Source organism: Cydia splendana, chromosome 18 (assembly GCF_910591565.1).
Source record: "Cydia splendana chromosome 18, ilCydSple1.2, whole genome shotgun sequence".
Lineage (NCBI taxonomy): Eukaryota > Metazoa > Arthropoda > Insecta > Lepidoptera > Tortricidae > Cydia > Cydia splendana.
This window is the reverse complement of record NC_085977.1, coordinates 3,307,493-3,330,348: the sequence shown is the minus strand read 5'-3', so window position 1 is coordinate 3,330,348 and position 22,856 is coordinate 3,307,493. Positions and strand designations below refer to the sequence as shown.

The 22,856-nt window shown below is 42.8% G+C and overlaps 2 protein-coding genes and 1 long non-coding RNA gene across 4 annotated transcripts in view; 2 read left to right on the top strand and 1 right to left on the bottom strand.

Annotated features, from left to right (window-relative positions):
* Positions 1–22,856, bottom strand: part of LOC134799329 (hemicentin-1-like) — a 252,930-nt gene that overhangs the window by 107,432 nt on the left and 122,642 nt on the right. The window lies entirely within an intron of this gene.
* On the top strand, positions 2,102–4,096 carry LOC134799682 (uncharacterized). Its single transcript, XM_063772121.1, has one exon. The coding sequence runs from the start codon at positions 2,102–2,104 to the stop codon at positions 4,094–4,096; it is 1,995 nt and encodes a 664-aa protein (XP_063628191.1).
* Positions 10,187–22,856, top strand: part of LOC134799387 (uncharacterized) — a 236,320-nt gene continuing 223,650 nt past the window's right edge. The window contains exon 1 of the long non-coding RNA XR_010145397.1: positions 10,187–10,196. This is a non-coding gene — a long non-coding RNA (uncharacterized LOC134799387). The remainder of the gene's footprint in view (positions 10,197–22,856) is intronic.

The window sequence follows — 22,856 nt, the reverse complement described above, 5'->3', positions numbered from 1 at the left end:
CGTGGCGCATAAGTATAGGTACATATTTCATTTTTCGATTAATAAGCAGGATATATTAATGTTCAAAGTACAAGAAAATTATTACACGGCAAATCCGTAGTCAACTCGAGAAGTGGTGATCGGCAGCGGCCCATTTGCTGCAAGATATGAAATTTTCTTGACAGCAGTTTGACGCGACGAGAGATGACCATAACAGCGTTTGTCTATGTTGCACCAAACCTGTTCCAATAGGTACTACCAGGGTTCAGCATCAGCTATCTTGGGTAATGCTCATCATGACGAATCGGGTGTCCAAAACAGCGTGTGCCTATGTTGCACCAAACCTGAGTTCCGCTAGGTACAACTAGGGTTCAGCATCAGCTCTATCTTGGGTACTACTCTCCTAAGTGCTCATCAAGACGAGTCGGATGACCAAAACAGCGTGTGCCTATGTTGCAACAAACCTGAGTTCCTTTAGGTACAGCCAGGGTTCAGCATCAGCTGTATCTTGGGTACTACTCTCCTAAGTGCTCATCGAGACGAGTCCGATGACCAAAACAGCGTGTGTTTATGTTGTATTAAACCCGAGCTCCACTAGGTACTGCCAGGGTTCAGCATCAGCTATCTGCTAGCAGCCGCCAGCAACATGCTGAGGTGAGACCATTTCGTGGCACTTTTTCTTTTTTATGTTTCTCTGTATAAGTTTTTATTTTGTGTTTCTCCCTCTCCCTCTCCCTCTCCCTCTCCCTCTCCCTCTCCCTCTCCCTCTCCCTCTCCCTCTCCCTCTCCCTCTCCCTCTCCCTCTCCCTCTCCCTCTCCCTCTCCCTCTCCCTCTCCCTCTCCCTCTCCCTCTCCCTCTCCCTCTCCCTCTCCCTCTCCCTCTCCCTCTCCCTCCCTCTCCCTCTCCCTCTCCCTCTCCCTCTCCCTCTCCCACTCCCTCTCCCTCTCCCTCTCCCTCTCCCTCTCCCTCTCCCTCTCCCTCTCCCTCTCCCTGTTATTCTGCCGTCATAATCCCGATAATTCACAACAAACACCGATAACGAACTCTGCGAAACATGAAGTCATAAATGTCCTGTGAAAATTGTCGTTCTGACTTTTTGACTATTTTAAGGTTAAGCTACAGGGCAAACCCTTAACCCGATCGTCTTTGTTTTAGGCTCAAATTGTAGCTGACTAAATTGTCCAGAGCCGTTTTTCTCAAATTTTTGATATCATTCTTCGTTTCCAAATTATCGAGCACCAAAATCAAAAATTCGGAAAAAATTGAATTTTATTTTCACTATTTCGACCATAACTTTTTTGTTTTTGACTTTCTCGAATAATTATTTTTGCACCTTACAGCTCTCGTGATTATGCGTCTTTTGAGCCTATTTTTTAATATCATATCTTCACAACTTTCCGAGATATACGGGGATCGCACTTTTTCGTGAAATCGGACCGTATACTGGAGCGAACGAAAAGACATTTCCAATGTCAAAATGTCCCGAGATGTCCGTTCCATTACGTCACGTTTTAGTACTTCACTTGTACGTGTTTGACGCACGGACGTAGAGAGTAAACTGGATAGTGTACACTGGCCAAAAAGTGTGTCCACATGAGAGGTCAAACCTGAGCCCTCCATCTCTTTCTAATTAGGGTGACCATAAGTCATATGAATGTGGGATATTAGCATAAGATGGAATGTATAGTTTGGCCAGGATCTTTTCTCATTCGTGCATAATCAGAGAGAATCATACTGTATTTACCCTATGCTAGTATAATTGCCCCAGAAAAGAGATGGATATAGTTTTTTTCTCTTCTGTAAAACGCTTCACACAACCTTACTTAATTTAGTCGTTATAAAGCTTTTAGTCGTTATAAAAGCTGTTACAGATGGGATGGGCGTATTGGATCGCGATCAATGCGATCGTGGTTTATTGTGAGGAAGGTGGTCCGCCGTACGTCCATCGTACGTATTGGGTGAAAACCAGCGTAGTGTCTTACAGACACTGCTTATGCTGAGCGGCATCCTATTTGGTATTATGTTTACTGTATTGTTAACTTTATGGTGTACTTACCGTAATGTAGGTATGTTTTTGTACATAATAATAAAAACGATGATGTGGATGGAGAGAGTGTGGAGATGGATATTGTATGCAGTGATAGTGGATCTATGGACGGAAGCGGGACTGGTCACCTAACCACGGAAACGGAACCGGTTATTTTAAGTGGAGAGGAGATTTTATCAGGTTCTGCTACTGACGAGTCGCCTTTGATAGGTGGACACGCTTTACGCAAAAGGTCAGCAAACAAAATAATAGATCTTGAATCTGAAGACGTACTTGATGAAGTGCAACCAGCGGCGGCTAAAATGTCAACTAGCCACAGAGGTGGTAAAGCTAGTGCCGGCCGGGTGTCAGAGTTAAGTCGGGCCAGGGCGGAACTTCGTGCCGCGGAGGAGGAGGCGCGTGAAGAAGCCGCTAACAGAGAATGGCAAAAACGCCTCCAAGAGACGGTTCCATCAGAACTGGCCAACTCAGGGGCAGATTTGGCTCACATCGCTGACTCAGCCGATGACATATCTGTCAATGATCTGAAAGCCAAAATGACGACGGTAACAGAAATGACTAAAAATATGAGGGGAAAAAACAGTAAGGACCTGAAAGAAGAAATTACTGCTTTAAACAATATTGTAAATGTCCTTGCCTCCCGGTCGGAGGCGGAAGAAATGCGCCGCCTAAGAGCGGATAACAACCGACTGCGGCGGGAAGTTGAAAATATGAAGACCGAGATGAAGGCCTACCGGCGTGACTATGCTGAAATGAGAGCTTCTCTCTCGGCGGACACGAAGACTAATTCTCAAAGTAAAGCCCTCTTAATAGACAGCGATGGAATAGAGGAATTCAGGAAGTCGATTATATCCTCCGTAGGAAATATAATAAACGCGCGGTTTGCAGGAATTGAGGACCGTCTTCTTCCACCTAAGCCATGCCGGCCCCCGTTGGCTGCAGACAAGAAACTAAGTTTACAAACTCAGAGCCTAAAGACGAACTCTAATACCACTGCCAGTTCAGTGGTGAGTAGAACTGAAGCGCCTACTCGGTGGCAACCGACTGCTACTGCTAGTTCACTAACCGCAGGGACGAGTGAAACTAGTCGTCACCAAGCGCAGAGCAACCAAAAAGGCCCGGCAGATAAAGACGGGTTTATTCCAGTCCGCAATAAAAAGAAAAAGAAGCCAAAAAAGACACCTGCAGCTAGTGTGGTGCCAGAGACGAGGAAAACGGCCGATAAAAACAAGGCCAAGCCCAAACCCAAGCTGAAGGCCCCTACAACTTCGGCAGTTGTCATTTCATTACAACCGGAAGCGGCTGAAAGAGGGGTGAGTTACTTTGATGTAATGAGTAAGGCCGTGGCAGGAGTTAACCTCGGGGACATGGGCATTCCTTCCCTTAAGTTCCGACAAACTGCCTCAGGAGCGAGGATGGTTGAACTTCCAAAGGAGCTTGAAGCCGCCAAGGCCGACGAATTAGCGGAAAAGCTGCGTCCAGTGCTAGAGGGGGTTGCAGCTGTCACTCGGCCCACCAAGTGCGCCACTGTGCGTATAATGGATCTGGACGATTCTGCTACAACCGAAAGTGTAATAGCGGCTGTAGCCAGGATTGGGGGCTGCGCTGTCAATCTAGTTAAGGCGGGTGGGGTCCAACGCGGTCCTGGGGGAATGGGTGCCATAGTGGTAAGATGTCCCGTAGCTGCGGCTAAAATATTGGTAGAAAAAGGACGCGTTCTAGTGGGCTGGAGTTCTGCGCGCGTAGTCGCATTGGAGCAGCTCCCAATGAGATGTTATCGCTGTATGGGTGTCGGACATACGAAGCCATTGTGTCCGTCTGAGGTGAGTAGGGAGCATCTCTGTTACCGGTGTGGTGAAGAAGGGCACCGAGCAGCAGCTTGCTCAGTACGGGTGCCTAAGTGTGTTGTGTGCACAGAGACAAATAGGCCCCACGCTCATGTGATGGGTAGCCCACGATGTAAACCTACACCTGTAACGGGAAAGCTGGCCTCACGGACCGGGACTGCCTCCAGTGCTGGCCCCCCTAAGGAACGAGAGAATGCCGAGATTAACAATATGCAAGAGTAATGGATCAAGGCTCGCGTACTGAATTCCTTCAGACTAACCTTAACCACTGCATCGCAGCCCAGGACCTTTTCCTAGTCTATGATGCAGTGGCAGGTCGATATAGGAGTGGCTTGTGAGCCATATTTTATTCCGTCTCAACCACATTGGATTGGCGATTTGGATGGTCTGGTGGCGGTGACTGTGCGTCCGGGCGGGCAGTATCCGCTAACACTTCTTGAGAGAGGCACAGGATTTGTTGCAGCAAGCTGGAGGGAGTATGTTGTTCTGGGAATTTACTTCTCTCCCAATCGCTCTTTGATAGAATTTGAGCTTTTCCTGGACTCTATCAGGACGGTGGTCGGCAGATGGTCTTCGAAGCCTATGTTAGTTCTTGGCGATTTCAATGCGAGATCCCGGGTGTGGGGTGATACCGTCACGAACCCACGCGGTAGGGCCCTTGAAACTTGGGCTCTTCACTCAAATATGGCCTTGTTAAATCAAGGAACCTCTCGGACCTGCGTACGGTATCAGGGAGGATCTGTGGTAGACGTCTCATTTGCTACACCTGCCGTAGCGCGAAGAGTACAGGGATGGAAAGTGGAAGAAGAAGTGGAGACCCTATCGGACCATCTTTATATTCGATTCGCTGTCTCTCCTTCTTCCGTAACGACGAAACCGAACAGAGGGCACAGCCGATTTGTACGTTGGGCATGCACGAAAATGGATCGGGAATTTGCGCGGGAAGCAGCACTTGTGCAGCGCTGGGCGACCTCTAATGCAATGGTAGAGCGGTCCTCGGTAGATGAATTGGCCGATCACTTATGCGACTCTCTGGTTAAGGTATGTGATGCCGCCATGCCTCGGATTCGGCGGCAACCACCCAGGCAACACGTCTATTGGTGGTCACCAGACATCGAAAATTTACGAACGGTGTGCAATATTGCTCGAAGAGCATACGTGCGTTATCGGAGACGCTATGGTTAAGACCCTGTAATGGAAGAACACCTGCGAAGTGTCTACAGGGAAAAACGGAAAGAACTGCAGAAGGCAATCAGTCAGTCGAAAGCTAGGGCGAGAGAGGAAATTTTGGCCAGCCTAAGTCGAGACCCCTGGGGACGCCCCTATAAAACTGCACGCAAGAAGCTTATAGCACAAGGTGCCCCTGCGACCGAGACTCTATCACGGGAGGCTGTAGAAAGGATCATGGAAGCTCTATTCCCGGTCTCGCTGGGACATGATCCTCCTATAATGGCGCCCCCCTCCCTCGAAACGACATATGACGAGACAGATGTTCCGCCAATAAGAGACGAAGAAATGACGAAAGCTTTATATCGGCTTCGTAAGAGACGCACAGCGCCAGGACCAGATGGGGTGCCCGGACGACTACTGTTTATTGCCGCAGAGTCATGGGTGGACTGGATCCAGGATTTTTTCAACAAGTGTCTTCGTACTGGACAATTCCCGAAGCGATGGAAGACAGGCAGGGTCTGCTTGATCCCCAAGCAGGGTCGCCCGAGTGGTCAACCGTCTGGATACAGACCCATAGTGCTGCTGGACGAGGTGGGTAAACTGCTTGAGAAAATCTTAGCTGACCGCCTCGTCCGACACCTGGAAGAAGTGGGCCCAAACCTCTCTGACAAGCAGTTTGGCTTTCGTGCGGGCCGATCGACAGTCGACGCAATAGACCACCTGAAAGCGCTCTCAAGAGAGGCTACAGATGGCGGAAATGTAATGCTGGCAGTCTCCTTGGATGTCAAGAACGCTTTTAACAGTCTCCCATTCGAAACGCTTAAGGAGGCACTTCGTTTCTTTAGAGTACCTACCTATATGCAGCGGCTGCTGAACAACTATCTGGAAGATCGTTACGTAGCGTGGGAAGACGGAAATGGTGAGCTTCTTCGGCGACCGGTTGAATTGGGTGTCCCTCAGGGTTCTGTCCTGGGGCCCACGTTATGGAATGTAGGGTTCGACTGGCTATTACGGGGTCCAGTCCTGCCAGGAATGAATGTGTTGGCCTATGCAGATGACACTCTTATTACGTGCCGGGGTTTCTCATATGAAGATGCAGCGAGGAAGGTGACCATTGGGACCTCACTTGTGGTTGAACGAATCCACCAGCTGGGCCTCGAGGTATCCCTTCCAAAGACGGAAGTTCTGCTCTTCCATGGTCCGAGGAGAGGACCCCCTCGTAATGCCAACATTAGAGTGAATGGGGAGGTAGTGGCAGTTAAGGCCCAAATGAAATACCTTGGCCTCCTTTTAGATGGCCGCTGGCAATTTAAGGCGCACTTCGACAGTCTTGCCCCTAGACTGATGTCCACAGCTGCAGCCCTCGGCCGGCTGCTTCCTAACGTGGGTGAGCCAAATTCAATATGTAGACTCCTTTACTCTCGTGTCCTGCGGAGTATGGCCCTATATGGCGCTCCCATATGGGTTGATGCCCTTTCTGCCGACAATAGGGCTCTGCTCCGCAGACCACAGAGGGCAATATCTTTAAGAGCTGTACGTGGGTATCGTACGGTATCGTTTACAGCGGCAACGATCCTGGCTGCAGACCCTCCCTGGGACCTTCAGGCTCACATTCTTGCGGAGGTTCACCGCTACAGAGCTGGGAGAAGAGCGGCGGCAGAGTTCCCAGATGGAGAAGAAGTCCGAAATATCCGGGCATCTGCACAAGTGGAAACACTTCGCCGATGGGGGGCAGAGCTCGACGATGCAAAATATGGACTGATGACGGTAGATGCAGTACTGCCGCATCTAGAACGTTGGGTGGAAAGGAGGCAAGGAACGCTAACTTTCCACATGGTGCAGATACTTACTGACCATGGATGCTTTGGTAAGTACCTGCACCGCATAGAGAGGGAGGAATCCCCCATGTGCCATGAGTGTGGCGCACCTGTAGACACAGCGCGTCATACTCTCGAGGAGTGCCCTGCATGGGGGCCCCAGCGGGCCACCCTTCAAGCAACACTAGGTGCAGACCTTTCGTTGGCGAGCATTGTTAATGCCATGCTCGACAGCGAAGAGGCATGGAAGGCGATGGCCTCCTTCAGTGACGAAATTATGTCGCAGAAGGAGGCAGCGGAGCGTGCGCGCGAGGACGATCCTGACGCGCATCCACTCCGCCGACGACGGGCTGGGGGCAGAGCCAGGCGCTATGCGCGCCTGCTGCCTCCGCCGTAGTGGGCTGCGCAGGGCCCCGGGGGAGTCCCTGCGGTTAAAAGCTCACAGGACTGGGGTGCTGACCAATTGGCACCCAAAATTCCCACGGCCTGCAGGCCGCCCGCTGGGGCGCACGTGGTCGAATGCTGATAGCGACCCTGCGGCACCCCATCTAAAGCGGAGTTGGCACTCGTTGGTGGTTTTAGACGGTAGTCCTCCACTGGTTAGTCCGTCATCCCCCCTGGTTCCCCCTGACCAGGTGGCATGCGTAAACGCATTTCCCCAACGTAAAAAAAAAAAAAAAAAAAAAAGGTATGTTTTTGTACGCCAAATAAATATTTTCTATTTCTATCAAAGACAGCTATAAGAGAGAGCGAGACAAATATCCAGGGTCGGGTAAAACGTTGTAGTTGTACTTGGTAATTCGCAAATCGTATCGATTAAAAACGCTGCCTTCGGTCGTGTTTTAATTTATCACCACTCGTTGCGAATTTAATTCCTACTTTCAACACTTGCAACGCAAATAAATTTATATTATTACTATGCCCACTGGTTATCGATACTAGTCATTTTGTGAAGCCCTAGCGTAGCGTAACAATTTATGTTTTTACACGAAATTATCTTGATTATTGACTAAAATGATAAAATATTAGCACACGACGAAATAAAAACTTACATTTAACTGTGTAAACCGGCATTCTACACTATTTATGCTCTTCATAATTTAACAAAATACCTATCACTATCAATATCATACTCATGGTGTGTTCATATACGTGATGACTTCCCTTTTGCATACTTTAGCTATTCTTTAAGCGTTAGCGTCATCGTAGATCTGTAATTGAAACAACATTTTCAAATTTGCCGCTTTTGTATACTGACGGAAATGTCGGCCCAACCTATATAGAATCGATTACATATATATAAATAGTTAGAATTAACGTTCCAGTAATTAAATACTATGTATAAAAATATGAGTCTGTAATGTCCAATCTGTAATGTAAGGACTTCGGATTTAATTTTTGGCAATTATGTAGCTCTCATTACGTGAACCGAATAATTAAACATGCCAAAATAAGTATATCTTTATTTATTTATTAGTATACTATTTAGGTAAAGTTATTTTTACATTAAGTAGGAAATAACAATTTTGTAAGACCGATCCAAATCGTACCGACATCATGGTGACCCTAATCGTCATCAAGTTGGGGATACCAATTAATATTCAAAGTTACTACAATTTCTACCATATTCAATTTACTGTTTTTTTTGTTGCGCACATGCTTGGCTTAATCAGTTAATAATATTAACATCATAATAATTAACAAATTACTTAAAAGATATCAGAACTGTAATTAGAATATAGCACTAAAATAGTATAAGAAGGTAATGAATTTCAGTAGTATATTGATATAATTTCTATCACAATGGTATCTTTTTAACATTGGCAACATGTGCGAGTGAGACACAGGGCTCAGGTTTTTCTATCTCATGTGGACCGTTTTCTCTAGTCTGGTACGAACAACATTCTGTCTCGGTGATAAGGTTCAAATTAGTATGGCAAAAAAACTGACAACTCGCTCCAGTTTAAACAATATAACTTCATGGTTTGACGTACCTACTTAGTGGAATCTACAATTTCCATACAAATGTGGCTTTCCATTCAGACAATGCAATGGTCCTTATGTTTCATGTGCAATAAGAACCTTTTTATAAGAATTTCAGTTGGAAAGGACCTTATTGCACTTGAAGTATAAGGACCTATTTGTAATGGAAAGCCACAAATATTTGGAGGATTTTTTTACTATCAGGATTGAATATGCCAGTGATTTTGAGCTGGAAGAACTAGATAAACAAATTATTATAATATATAGGGTCTGTGAGACTCAGGTCTATTTTTTTTTTGGAAAAAGCTCTTTTGGACCATTTGGAAACACTCATCATTCATTGCGGTGTGAAAACAAACATTGTAGAAAGTATGTAATCGTGACCTTTGAAATTTACAATTTGGAATGTAGGTAGCTTAAAATCGGACCAAGCTAACGCCTCGGCCAGGAGCCACGAAACGTACGCTACGTGATTATAATGTGGGTATTGCTTATGTAGGTAGTATAACAAATGTATGGCAGTCGAAGGCAGCGTGGAGCAAAAAAGAATAATAAAGGTCTGCATACGGTCACGAATTTATTGTATGGACCTCTATATACCTCACCGATAATTGCATGTGATTTCCGTTCCATTCCGGTATTTGTAGCAAGGTCTGTCGAGGCCTTACAGAATATACCGTCCGTGACCATAGACAATCCGCCCATTCTGGTGCTAAATTCAGTTCGTCTGGATGCGCCTTTACCTTAAATTAATCTTGCAAAAAATTCATCTCTTACACCGCGCCATCTAGTTTACACTTTTGTCCCTAGTTAGCTAATGAGAGTAATCAGAAAAGCCATCTTCTGTACTAGCGACCTCTAGTCTGTTTTGGCGTAATGGTCACAAGACTGACACTGGGGGATATGGTAGTGTGCGTGAATGCATGAAATTGCAATATTTTGCAGTTTTGTCAGATTTTGATGAAATGAGACACTGTTGAGTGGAATATATTTCGATTTAGACGTAATATTTTTTATTGTTTGCGCCAATATTAACACATCTTAGAAAATTGTTTGGGTTTTGAAAGAAATAGTGATAATCCGCAATTTGTGCACAATCACGCCATCTTTTGGTGGCTAGTCGGCAGGACAGCCCTACACATCCACCTTAAACCCGGATTGCTGACCTATCGCATTGCCGATCTCCTAAATGTATTCAGCCGGCCTAGCCAAGGTTCGCTATCGTTTCGACAACGAAAAGCATTATGTCTCTCTATCACTCTTCTATATTAGTGTGACAGTGACAGTTGCGTTTCGATCGCTACGGGCTACGGAGCGTAAGCGATTGGCATCTTGGCTACGCGGCCTGTTTTGTTACTTCGGTCATACCTCATTAAAAAATTGGTGTTGTCTCTACTCCTGTTTATAAATTTCTGTAAACACTGTTTACTTATTGGGTTACTTTATAGTTAATCCTCCTTTTAAAATTGTAATATGATGGACCTGTGTTGTTTAAAATATACGGATTTATTATTATTATTTATTATAAAATAATGAAGTTTCTCACATACTTAATCTATTATTTATTGCAAAGAAGTTTTTAATACTGTTTTGCTGGAATAATAATGAAATACAAATGTAGTGCATAATTATTTTCCTTCGTATCTTCACGAAAACGTACGAACGTGTCTTGCTTATTCAGTCAGTCTCGGTACAAAAAGTACTGAGCTTGACTGAAGTAGCTTGACAAATACGAACGCTTCCGAGAAAATACGAAGGAAAGTAATTATGCACAACATCCGTAGGTGTATTTTCCAATCGAAGGCGAATACCTATCAATTGCCAATTTATCTGACTAGTTGGGTACACATTCGTGTTCAATCTCTTTGAAGGAAAATGTGATGTGGAATCGTAAATACGATGCAATGTAGTGGCATACTAATATTGGCACACCGCAGCTCAATTGCAAATCTTTTAGAACATTAAAATTTATACCAATGTACGTGTGCGTATACGCATTTTCATAAATAAATAATATTTGTAAATAAATAATCAAAGAATAGTTCAAATATGTGAATCTCATATTCCTGATTATATTTTACATGATTTCAAATCGTAATGTAAAAATGAATAAAAGATGCTTACCTAGTCTGTATCTTTAGGTATTTAAATAAAAGTAAACAAACAATTTGTAAATTTTCAGGTAGTTATAACATTTATTGGTTAACCAACCAAATACACAACCGCCTGGATCAGTCACTGAACGACTTGACTTTAACTTACATTATTTGATCATGTAATGTTTTCATCTACCCTCAACTGGCTTAAGGAACCATTTGAGGGCAGATTTTGTTTACTTTTATTGAAATACCTAAAGAAACAGAGATAGGTAGTCTAACTAAACAATTAAGCTAGGTGCCGAAACCAAGTTTAAGACAATGCATTTATTATTCAAGCCACCAACGACCAGATAAAAAAGAAACAGGAAAATCTGGCTTCTATACACCTTGCGACAAATGGCATGCAATATTAGAAATTATCGGCAATATAGGAGCAAAGATCAATCCATCGAATCTAATGCGGCAATGTAGGTATTGCAATTTGCAAATCGCATGCGATCATCGGTGACGTTTGTATATAGAGGCCATAACTATGTAATAATATAATAATAATTTAGCCTATATACGTCCCACTGCTGGGCACAGGCCTATTCTCCAGCACGAGAGGGTTTAGGCTATAGTCCCCATGCTGGTCCAATGCGGGTTGGGGACTTCACATACACCTTTGAATTTCTTCGCGGATGTATGCAAACTACTACCAACTTATGGTTTAGTTTGTATTTTTTGTCTCAATAAAGTCCCTTTTATTTTCAAAACCTATGAACTATGTAAAGTACCTACTTATTTTTTAGAAAAGCCGTAGTTTGCTTGTTGACTTGATACAGTTAGTCTTATGTAGATATTTTAACCTAAAACCGACATTAAAGAAATCTTGTTAAATTGGAAATAATTCCGTCTTGTTGCCAACATTTAACAAAAGTTTGTTTTATTCTATTTTTATTTTAAATACAAGGCCAAGTTGGCTCGATATTAAAGTTTTTTACGGCGATCTTTTCGCCAAATGTGACCGCCAGGATTATTCGGCGCAATGGGTCCTTTTACCGCATTTTACGACAGGCAAGGGACACCGTGGTCCTATTTTAGCCGTTTAAGAGGTTCGATTTGTTTCTATGGTTGTTCGTGACACGGCGACATTATGGCCACTTGGACTTTTGTTTGAAAAAAATTGCTGCTGTACATTTGTGTACATTTCATTCGATAACGTGACGTGACGTATGTGCGAGACAATTTAAAAGGGCCCTGGTCCTGACCGTGTCTCCACATTAAAACAACTCACTGCAACTTGTATTAAAATAAATTTATTTCAGCTCCACCAAAACTTACATTTTTATATCATGACAACTCAATCTCTTCTTGTTTCTATTCCATTGTTTCCTATCATAGACAAGAGTACAGTAAAAAAACCTAAAGAGTTTTAATATAAATATAACTTGTGTTCGGTTATGAACATGTTGGGGGCCTAGCCAAAAAACAACACTTACAATGTTAAAAATCAACAAAAATTAAACCTTAACTAACCTCAGCATTATCGCTAAATTATAAACAAATGAATAAAACAGTTTACCTAACTGTAATCTATTGGTAAGGGACACACCTTGGTAACACTCGTTTTAACAATGGAACCTTTTGCTGTTTTTACATGCAAGGCTCGAACCTTACCATCTTTACCAGGTTTAACATCAACAATTCGACCTACTGGCCAACACAACGGAGAGGTATTATCTTCCCTCAACAAAACTAAAGTGCCTATTTCTAGGTTGGGAGACTCATTTCTCCACTTTGGCCTACTCTGCAGCATAACCAAGTATTGCTTATGCCATTGCCGCCAAAAATGTTGCTGCAATTGAACACATTGTTTCCAAAAACTTAATCTACCTATATTTACATCTGTAATATCCGTTTCTGGATAAGAAGTCAGTGAACTACCAGTGAGAAAATGTCCAGGAGTTAAATAGGTCATATCACTAGGATCCCTAGACATAGGGGTCAACGGCCTAGAATTCAAAATGGCTTCGAATTGAACCAAAATCGTGTACATTTGCTCATAGGTAAACCCCGTGTTACCAATTACACGTTTCATGTGATATTTAACACTTTTAATACCAGCTTCCCACAAACCACCAAACACTGGGGAATAAGAAGGAATGAAATGAAAGGATATTCTTTCAGAACTAGAAAAGTCAACCACAGCTGATTGGTGATTAGCGGAATTTTGAAGGTCATACAATTCCTTAAGAACATTTTCCGCGCCCTTATAATAGGCTGCATTGTCACAATATATTTTAGTAGGTTTGTTTCTACGAGATATAAATCTTTTAAGACAACCTAAAAAAGTATCAGTTGTCATATCAGATGCCAATTCAATGTGAATGGCTTTTGTAACAAAGCATACAAAAATCACAACATAAGCTTTTGTGATCACAGGTTTCCTAATTCTAGTCTGCTTTACATAAAAAGGACCGGCATAGTCCGTGCCCACTATTTGAAATGGACGAGTCATATTTACACGATCAAGTGGTAGAGAACCCATTAATTGAGTAGCATTTTTTGCCTTAAGTCGAAAACATTTTATACATTTATACAAAACGGACTTTAGTTCTCTGTTGGCATTCAAAATCCAATATTTTTCATTTAAGGTACTCAATAACAAAGTAGCACCAGCATGTTTTAACCTCAAGTGTTCATTATGAATTATTATTTTTGTGACATGAGAACCTTTGGGCAATATAATCGGGTGCTTTTGGTCATAGGAAAATCCTGCATTTTGCAATCTACCACCTACACGTAACAATCCCTCAGAATCAAGAAAAGGATGCAAACTGTTTAAGCCAGACTTTAATGGCAACTTATTATTTAAGTCTTCAATATCATTACAAAAGAACTTTCTTTGCTCACATTTAATTATCATGCGCAACGCAGAGTCTAATTCTTGGGGAGATAAATATCCCTGACGTTTGTTAATATTTTCATTTTTGCAGTTAAATACAAATCTAAGGAGATAACCTACAATCCTTGTCAATTTGTTTATATTTGAATATTTATGTATTAAAGCATCCATCGAGCTAGAACTTACATCTACACAAGTATGACAGGTTTCAGTTGTAGGTTTTAGCTCTGGTACATCAGATTTTAAAATGTCATGTTCTACAGGTTTATGATGGTAAGTAGGGTCAGACAAAAACTTTGGCCCATGCCACCAAATGTCACATTTTTCCAATAATTGGGGCTCTACACCACGAGATAATATATCTGCGGCATTATCATGCGTATTTACATAATGCCATTCAAAGTCGGAGGATAGCTTATTAATCTTATCAACTCTGTTACCTACATACACGTTAAGTTTTACTGGTAATGTTTTTAACCAAGCTAGTAAAATCATGGAGTCACTATAAAGGTGAGCGCTCACTGAGTATTTTAAGGACAGAGCATTGTACACCTTCCGAACTAGAATAGCAAGTAACAGGGCAGCATTCAGTTCCAATTTTGGGATGGTCAAGGATTTAGCCTTAGGATTGATGCGCGTCTTCGCGCACAAAAGATTCACCGAAACCTTGTTGTCAGCATCAATGACACGTAAGTACAAACAACATCCATGAGCAGCATTAGAAGCATCAGAAAATCCCACTAATTCTAAGGATTGCGCTCCTTGAATATTGATATTCCTAGCGATCGAGATGCTGGACATTTGAACTAAGCTATTGGCAAAGTCAACCCATTTTTTGTTAAGACCTTGAGGTAAAACCTCATCCCATTTCAACGATTCAAACCAAACCTGTTGCATTAATATCTTTGCCTGCACTAACACAGGGCCACATAATCCTAAAGGATCAAAAAATTTACTTATGAAGCTAAGCATCTGACGCTTCGTGTACTTTTCTTGAACCTCTTTAACAGGACACTTCATGTCGAGAGTATCAGTAATGACGTCATATGTCAATCCAAGAGTTTTAACATATTCATTATTTTTATCAAAGCTCCTACTATCGAGTTGATGCAATTCAACCGGTATGTCGCTTAAAATTTCTTGGTTATTAGAACACCATTTGTGTAGAGACAGACTAGCCAACTTCATTAGCCCTATCAACTCCTTTTTCATCTGCGCAAGCTCATTCAAATCATTAGAACCACACTGAATATCATCAACATAACACGTGTGCTTCAACACGAACGAAGCCAAGGGATATTGACTTTCATACCTTCGGGCTAATTCTAACAAACACCTACATGCTAAGAACGCAGAATTCTTTAAACCATATGTAACTGTCTGCAACTGTACACATTTGACTGACTCGTCAGGAGAATCGCGCCACAAGATATTTTGCAAACAACGATACTTATCCTCAATCAAAATTTGGCGATACATAGCCTTTATATCACACAATAATACATACTTGAAAGTTCTGAACAAAATCAGAATTTCAAAGAGATCCTTTTGAACCACCGGACCATTTAACAAAATGTCATTTAAACATATACCATTTTTTGTGACAGCACCAGCGTCAAAAACAGCCCTAACTGGTGTTGTTTTACTGGAACTGATCACAGGGTGGTGGGGCAGAAACATGACATTACCTGCACTTAAGTCATAATTAGACATGTCAAAATATTTAGCATGACCTTGGTCAATGTAATCCTGTATGAATTTTTTATATTTTTTACCCAATTCTAGATCGCGTGAAAACCGCTTTTCTAAATTGAAAAGTCGTTGCAAGGCGCTACTAAAAGAATCACCTAAGTCCAACTTGTCCAACTCAACCTTCACCGGCATGGCTACAGTGAACTTGTCATTTTCCAATTTAACTGACTCCTGAAAAATCTGTTCCGCCTGATCAACCTCTGTACCGGTTTCCCTAATGATGTCAGGTACTTTTTCACAATCCCAAAATTTGGACATTATATCAACAATGTCTTCAGAAGGTTGACAATCGTTTGACAGCAAGCAAACCTCACTTTGTTTAACACATGGGAAAGGTGGTTGCAAATCATCCCTAGCTACATTAAAATCAATAGGATTACCTTTAGATGTAACACAATAGTTACTTATAGACTTCTTGCCAGCAGGGAAGGGCAGCGCCCCGCCTACAATATGACCGAACCTCGTCTTCACCAAATATGGACCAACAGGTGTCAGCTGCCGGCACACATACTGGAACGCCTGGAAAAAGACGTCGGCACCTAATAATAGTGAATTCTCATTTGATTCATTGAACTTCTCATCAGCCAACTGGGCATAGGATGGAAAATCAAACTGAGACGTGTCAAATGTTTGCTGCGGAAGGGCACAATTAATCTTCCTTGTCACACAGCATGACACATCAACTTTAAAATCACCCACGGTAGAGTAAATAACTAAATCAGCCTTTTGCGCAATATTATTGTCTCTTTCACACACACCAGTCACTACCTCATCAGTATCATATGTAGAAATACCTACTTCCTCAATCAGTTTTTCAGTGGCAAAATGTATCTGCGAGCAAGAGTCTAGAAGTGCTCTAGCATGAGTAAAGGTACCATCCTTTTTCTTCAACTTCACAATTATAGACGGAAGCAATACACTTGCATTCCGAGGTCTAGCAGACAAACTCACATTTATGGATGAGTCGGTAGGCAAGCAATCATCATTTGATTTGCTTTTATTATTTACATTCTGAGAGGGTTCATCAGCCAAGGAAACATTAGCTACCTTACCTTCATTTGGCGAATGCAACAGAGTGTTGTGTAATTCATGACAAGTTGCACATTTCAATCTCATTAAACATCTACCTCGATGACCATTGAGACACAATTTACACAAATTGTTTGTATCAACAAACTCACATCGCTCCTTATAAGGGAGCAACTTAAACTTGGCGCATTCATATATTTTATGAAAATCTTGGCAATACTTACATGAGACTCCAGTGGCAGCCGCTGCACTCACAACAGATTTCACCGGCTTCTTCGGCTCTTCCGTCATTGTGGCTTCCAACGCAATTGCTCTTTTTTCTAGGAAAGTAAGCAATTCACACAAGTTAGGAACCTCTTTCATATCACGCTCAAGATGAAATCCACGATAAGTGTAGGGATCAATCTTTCTAGACAAAATATTGACCAATATAGTATCCCAGAACTCAACTTTTTCATTCAAGTTTTTTAATGCTGCAAGATGCATATTTACAGTTGACACTATGGAACGCAGCCCTGAAGCTGTACATTTTGTCAAAACTGGCATGTCAATGATACTATTGACATGAAAATTTATAATTTTTGGAATGTTGTTGTACCTATCGTCAATGAGTTTTAAGGCTACCTCATAATTTCCATTTGTAAGCATTAAATGCTTTATCAAATCTAAAGCTCCTCCTGCCAAAAACGACCGTAAATAGTACAGTTTTTCGCAGGAGCTCAATTTTGCATCCATATCAATGACAGCTTTGAACATATTTATAAATGGGTGATAGTCCATCACACTCTGGCCATCAAAAGTTTTAATATTAATACAAGGAAGTTTTTTAAATTTACCTGCTTCTAGTCCGGAAGATGTCGATGCAGCAGTCTGTGCCGCAGGTGATACTGCAGGATGTAATCGCGTATTTAACGTGGCGATACACAAATCGCATTTAGATTCGTACAATTCATACGACTCACCATCCTCAGGCTCAATAGCAAGGATTGCTCTATTGTACGCTTCGTAATCATTAAATGCTTTAATCACCCTTTCTTTTTTTTGAGCAAGCACTTCAAGTGTCGCTGTCGCGAATTCATTTGAAGTACAAAATGTTTCTAACCTACTAATCGCCCCTTTTACATATCCCCGATTGGCCTTTAATTCCTTTAACTGGGCCATTTTGAAACTAAATAAATTTGCGAACTTGTGCAGAACACTTGTATGACAATCTTCCAGCTTTCTATTGTTATGCTAACTATTAACTATATTAAATAAACAAGATTTACGTCCACCACAACACAACAAATAACACAAGGCGCCGGTGACCGGTGACAGTTCTGCGGTCGTTGACCCGTCGCGTTCGGATACTAGCAGGTGCTAGCAGCTCGTCCGAAGACTGTTCGCCGCAGGTCGCCTCACCGCGACGGAAACTATTAGAAACTATACACCAACACAGAAACCGCCTGATGTCGCCGTACGAACTGGCTCTGTTGAAAATCACGACGTTCCGAACAGACGAAATGCTCGTTCTTGTCTTGTTTAAGAATGAAGTCGTTCTCTTGAGAAGAAGAACAGCTACTAAAAATTCATCATCGTTGATGTAGCTCTTGATTTCAAACTTTTCATCTTTATTTGCAAAATGCAATCTTCTTACAATAGCTTGAAGGACCAATTTTATGTGCGAGACAATTTAAAAGGGCCCTGGTCCTGACCGTGTCTCCACATTAAAACAACTCACTGCAACTTGTATTAAAATAAATTTATTTCAGCTCCACCAAAACTTACATTTTTATATCATGACAACTCAATCTCTTCTTGTTTCTATTCCATTGTTTCCTATCATAGACAAGAGTACAGTAAAAAAACCTAAAGAGTTTTAATATAAATATAACTTGTGTTCGGTTATGAACAACGTACGTGTTTGCGTTAAGAGTCATTTGTATGGGATTTTTAGTACCCGAAACGTCCCGCTTGGCAAAAATAGATACCTATAACGCAAATTGCTACAGGGTAGATGTCCGCGCACCGCCGGGCGAGCACACTGAATCAGGGGTCGGAAACCGGTATTTGGTCCATACAAAAATACCGGTATTATTATGTTCTTTTCCGTTCTTTGGTTTATTATTTCATTTTTAATGGGATAATCTAATAATACAAAGTTGTTACCTAAATACATGATTCAGTCCTATCTAAAGAGCATGAAATTATGCAAAATATTGGGCTATTTCGGGGTTTTAGTAAAATACCGGTTCCGAGCCCTGCACTGAATGATTTGCCACGCTCGCCCGGCGGTGGACTCTATTGCCTAGGTAATAAGGGTGACGACATTATTTTTTTATACCACATCGGTGGCAAACAAGCATACGGCCCGCCTGATGGTAAGCAGTCACTGAGCAGCGCAGGAGCACATTTTGACTAAAATACCAATATCTCAGTTCTGCAATGGAATTCCGCTTGGTGCCCATAGAACCAAATGAAGTACAGAGAAATACCTATCCTAATGACCTAACTCTCAACTCTGTTGGTTTTGGGGCCATTTTGACGCATAGTCCTTTATACTAGGGGTTCTGAATTGCCTAATTTTGTTTTTTGAAACGCACTGTTTTTTAATAGTTCCACGAACCTGCCGCCTCCATACATACGAGATTACCCTCTCATTTTAAAACCTATTAGGAAAATAAGCTATTGAAAAATAAATGATAGAATATGCGAATGGTTAGAAATGTTTTCGGAAAAGGAATCTATTGAGAAAAATTAAAGTGGTAATAATTGCGAATGGCAGAAATCGTAACTTGGAATAACGATTTCCGGAAAATACAGTACCTATATACACACACACATCGCGCATGTGCACGTGCACGTGCTAGATGCACGAATCCGGTGCGCACAGGCCTTTAAAGGTCAAAAATTAATTGATTGATTGACTATAGAAGGACGTTATACAATATTATTAAATTGTACAACGGGACTTAATCGCGTTTATAAGTTTTAAGATTTACCTCCGACGTTTCGTTTTGAGGGTATCAGAGGGTTCGGGGGTTTCGAGGATCTTAAAACGTAAATACCCGTTGTACAATTTAATAATGTGTAAAAATCGTGAAAGTTTAAATCAGCGTTATACAATATGTTCTTTACCTTTACGATGTCAGAAATTACAAATATTGTAATAGGCTAGATGACAAATTTTCATTTATGGTATCAATCAATCAGGTTTGTTTTTAGGATCAAAAGTCTATATGGGACCCATTGCATTAAAGCAATACAAAAGTCAGAAATGATAGTCAAAGTCCGCTGTACAGTTGTGGAACAAGTTGCCGGTATCCCTTAGACAGTCACCGTCGGTAGCTTCACTCAAGAAAAATTTGCATAAGTTATGGCTCTCCAATGACTTGTGTTCTGGTTGAGTACTAACATAGATGTAAGTAAATTGAGGTAGATATGGTACCAGGCGCACGATTGTGAGCCATTAAATATAGGTTCCGGAACCTATATTTAGTTAGTCGTATGGGTGACGACTGACGCCAACCTGTCAAGTTGTCAAAATCGTTGGATCAAATTTTAGTTTTGTCAACTATGAACGTCACACGTCTACATAAATAAAAGGTCATTGAGTACTAAGTATTTTTTATTAAATTGTGATAGTGTAGGTATATATTTATATTTATGTAGGTATCTATCTTTATTAATATGTATTATATATGTGTATAATATGTAGGTATATATTATTATATTATAGGCTATAGGTTTTAATTATTTACTTGCGTAATAATTGAACCATAGTTTACTTTTTTGTAGATAGTGTTCGTTTGTCTATCATGTTTGTTTTAATTTACTCTCAATTGCTCAAAGGTTGACTGGAAGAGATCCCTTATAGGGATCCCATTGTAATTTAACCTGTCTTATGTACAATAAAGTGTTTACATACATACATTTACATACATACAAAGTCCGACAGTCGTACTTCACTCGTGAAACGCCCCTAACAAAACGATAAGTGACCGTGACGTCAAGGTCACTGAGAGTCCATCTTGAAGTATGAACTGTATGAACAAAACAAGAAAATTGCGCTATTGTCGGTGAAATATTGCGTTTATGGATATAGTTGCTATACAATCTTTTTTTGGATAAAATGTGAGGAATCGAATGGTATCCTTACTTATTTCGTTTACGGAAGTTAAAAAAAAACTTAAATTTTGAAACTTTCAGGTGCTGTATTTTTGTATTATTTCCATATATTTTTCTAAAATCCACATTATTGTGATAAATTGCTCATTTGTTATCTATTTTACTATATTTTGTTATAAAATTCAACATGTGTCATAATCCCTATTATAAAGCTTTACAGTTACAATCTGCTGATGCTAGAGCCGTGTAAGTACCTGAAACAAGTAAAGATAAAACATTAAAAATCCAATTATTTATTAATAAAATATATTCCAATAAATATAATATAATAATAATAATAATTCAGCCTGTACATGTCCCACTGCTGGGCACAGGCCTCCTCTCATGCGCGAGAGGGCTTGGGCTTATTATATTCCAATATAATAAGAATAAAATAAAATAATTAGGTATGTAGGTATATTATGTGTTCCGTATTCTACGTCAGAGGTCTTCATTGAGAGAGTAACGCCTCCGGTGTCCGATAGATGCCGCTAGCGTCTATGTAGTCGCTCCGCCCCACGCCGTGACGTAGTTCCGCTTCCCCTTCCTGCGAACTGTTGCTCGCTTTCCGCGACTCGCCGCCATGACACATTGTTTCGTCGACCGTCTTGTCCGATGGTCCGCAAATTTTTTTTTTGCGTACATTTTTGCAGCATGGTGCTTTAAAATTTCCGAACCAAAGCTTGTTCCATTAAATAGTAAGATATAGCAGAGATCGCTATTATTAGTCTTTTGGCGATCCCGCGATCGAAAGTGTTTTTCGATTCTACCCACTTTTTATTTTAATTTTTCTGGCTAAATGAATTTTTACATACCATGCTGCTAAAATCGTTACCGTTAACAAGCCTGGGAGTACCTCGTGTTGTTAGTTGCGCATTGTAAATGCCTACTTTGACAGGCACGGTTCTCAGGCAGGTCGCGCATTTTCGAGATCGAAGTAGGAAGTGCGTCAGTAGTTTTTTTATCAACAAGTGGTAACTTAAGTCGCTCCGCGTTCGGAGAGGGAACGTGCGGTCATCGTGCCTGCGGCGGCCGGGACGGCGCCCGGGGCGGCGCGGAGGCGGAGGGCCTTCGCGCGCTGCTGTTGGGTGCCGCGCTTCAATAGGACTGATAAGGAGGTTTGGATTGTCTCGAACCATCCGGTGAGCCAGTTTAATGATATTCTAGTTTTATTTGGCGTTCAGAAGCGACGCGACAGGGAAGCCCCCGCCCGTGGCACCGGCGCCCCGCGCGGCGCCGCCGACTTTCTTCTGCTGTCGTCCGAGGTGACTCCGAGACGCCGCGACGCTGCGGGCCGGGGCCCGAGGTGTCGCGGGGCGGGCGCTTCCAGTCCGAGACTCCGAGAGAACACGCCCGCTCCTGTTGCTGCGGTCCGGCGCGGGTGGATTACACCTCTCGATCCCGTCCTGGCGCAAAGGTGAAGGCGGACCGCTCCTGCGTCCCGACTGCTCGAAGTGGAACGAAGGTAAGTTACGTGGAAGCAGTGGAAACATTACAGTACAGCGGCGGTGCCGTTCGCCCGTCGGTTGCCGTCCGTCATAGCGTCGCTGGTGACCTACGCGCCGGTGGAGGCCACTACGATGACGCCGCCGAGGGCAACAGTGTCGCCGTGATGATGCGTACAACTACGAGCCAGCCGCCACGCGCACACTTCACCCCCCCGAACCAGCGGAGGACGCTACGATGGCGCTGCCCGCCACACGCATCGGCGCCTCCCGTGCAGGTAACGTCCGTCATGTGCACCGGCGCCTGTCGAGCTGGCCGCCACGATGGCGCCTCTCGCCTCACGTACCAGCGCCTCCCGAGCCGGCGGCGGCGGTCGCCACGATGGCGCCGCCCTCCTCACGGCTTTCGAGCTAGCTGCTACTATGGCGCCACCTGAGCCTAGCGGCGGCCACCTCACGTACCGGTGCCTCCCGAGCTGGCCGCTACGATGGAGCCGCCCGCCTAACGCACCGGCTCCTCTCGAGCTGGCCGCCACTATGGCGCCTCTCGCCTCACACAACAGCGCCTCCCGAGCCTGGCGGCGGCCGCCTCACGCACTGGTGCTTCCCGAGCTGGCCGCCACGATGGCGCCTCTCGCCTCACGCACCGGCGCC

Bases quoted from the DNA above. Each gene is read 5' to 3' on its own strand.
- LOC134799682 (XM_063772121.1), top strand. From the start codon at position 2,102: ATGGATATTGTATGCAGTGATAGTGGATCTATGGACGGAAGCGGGACT.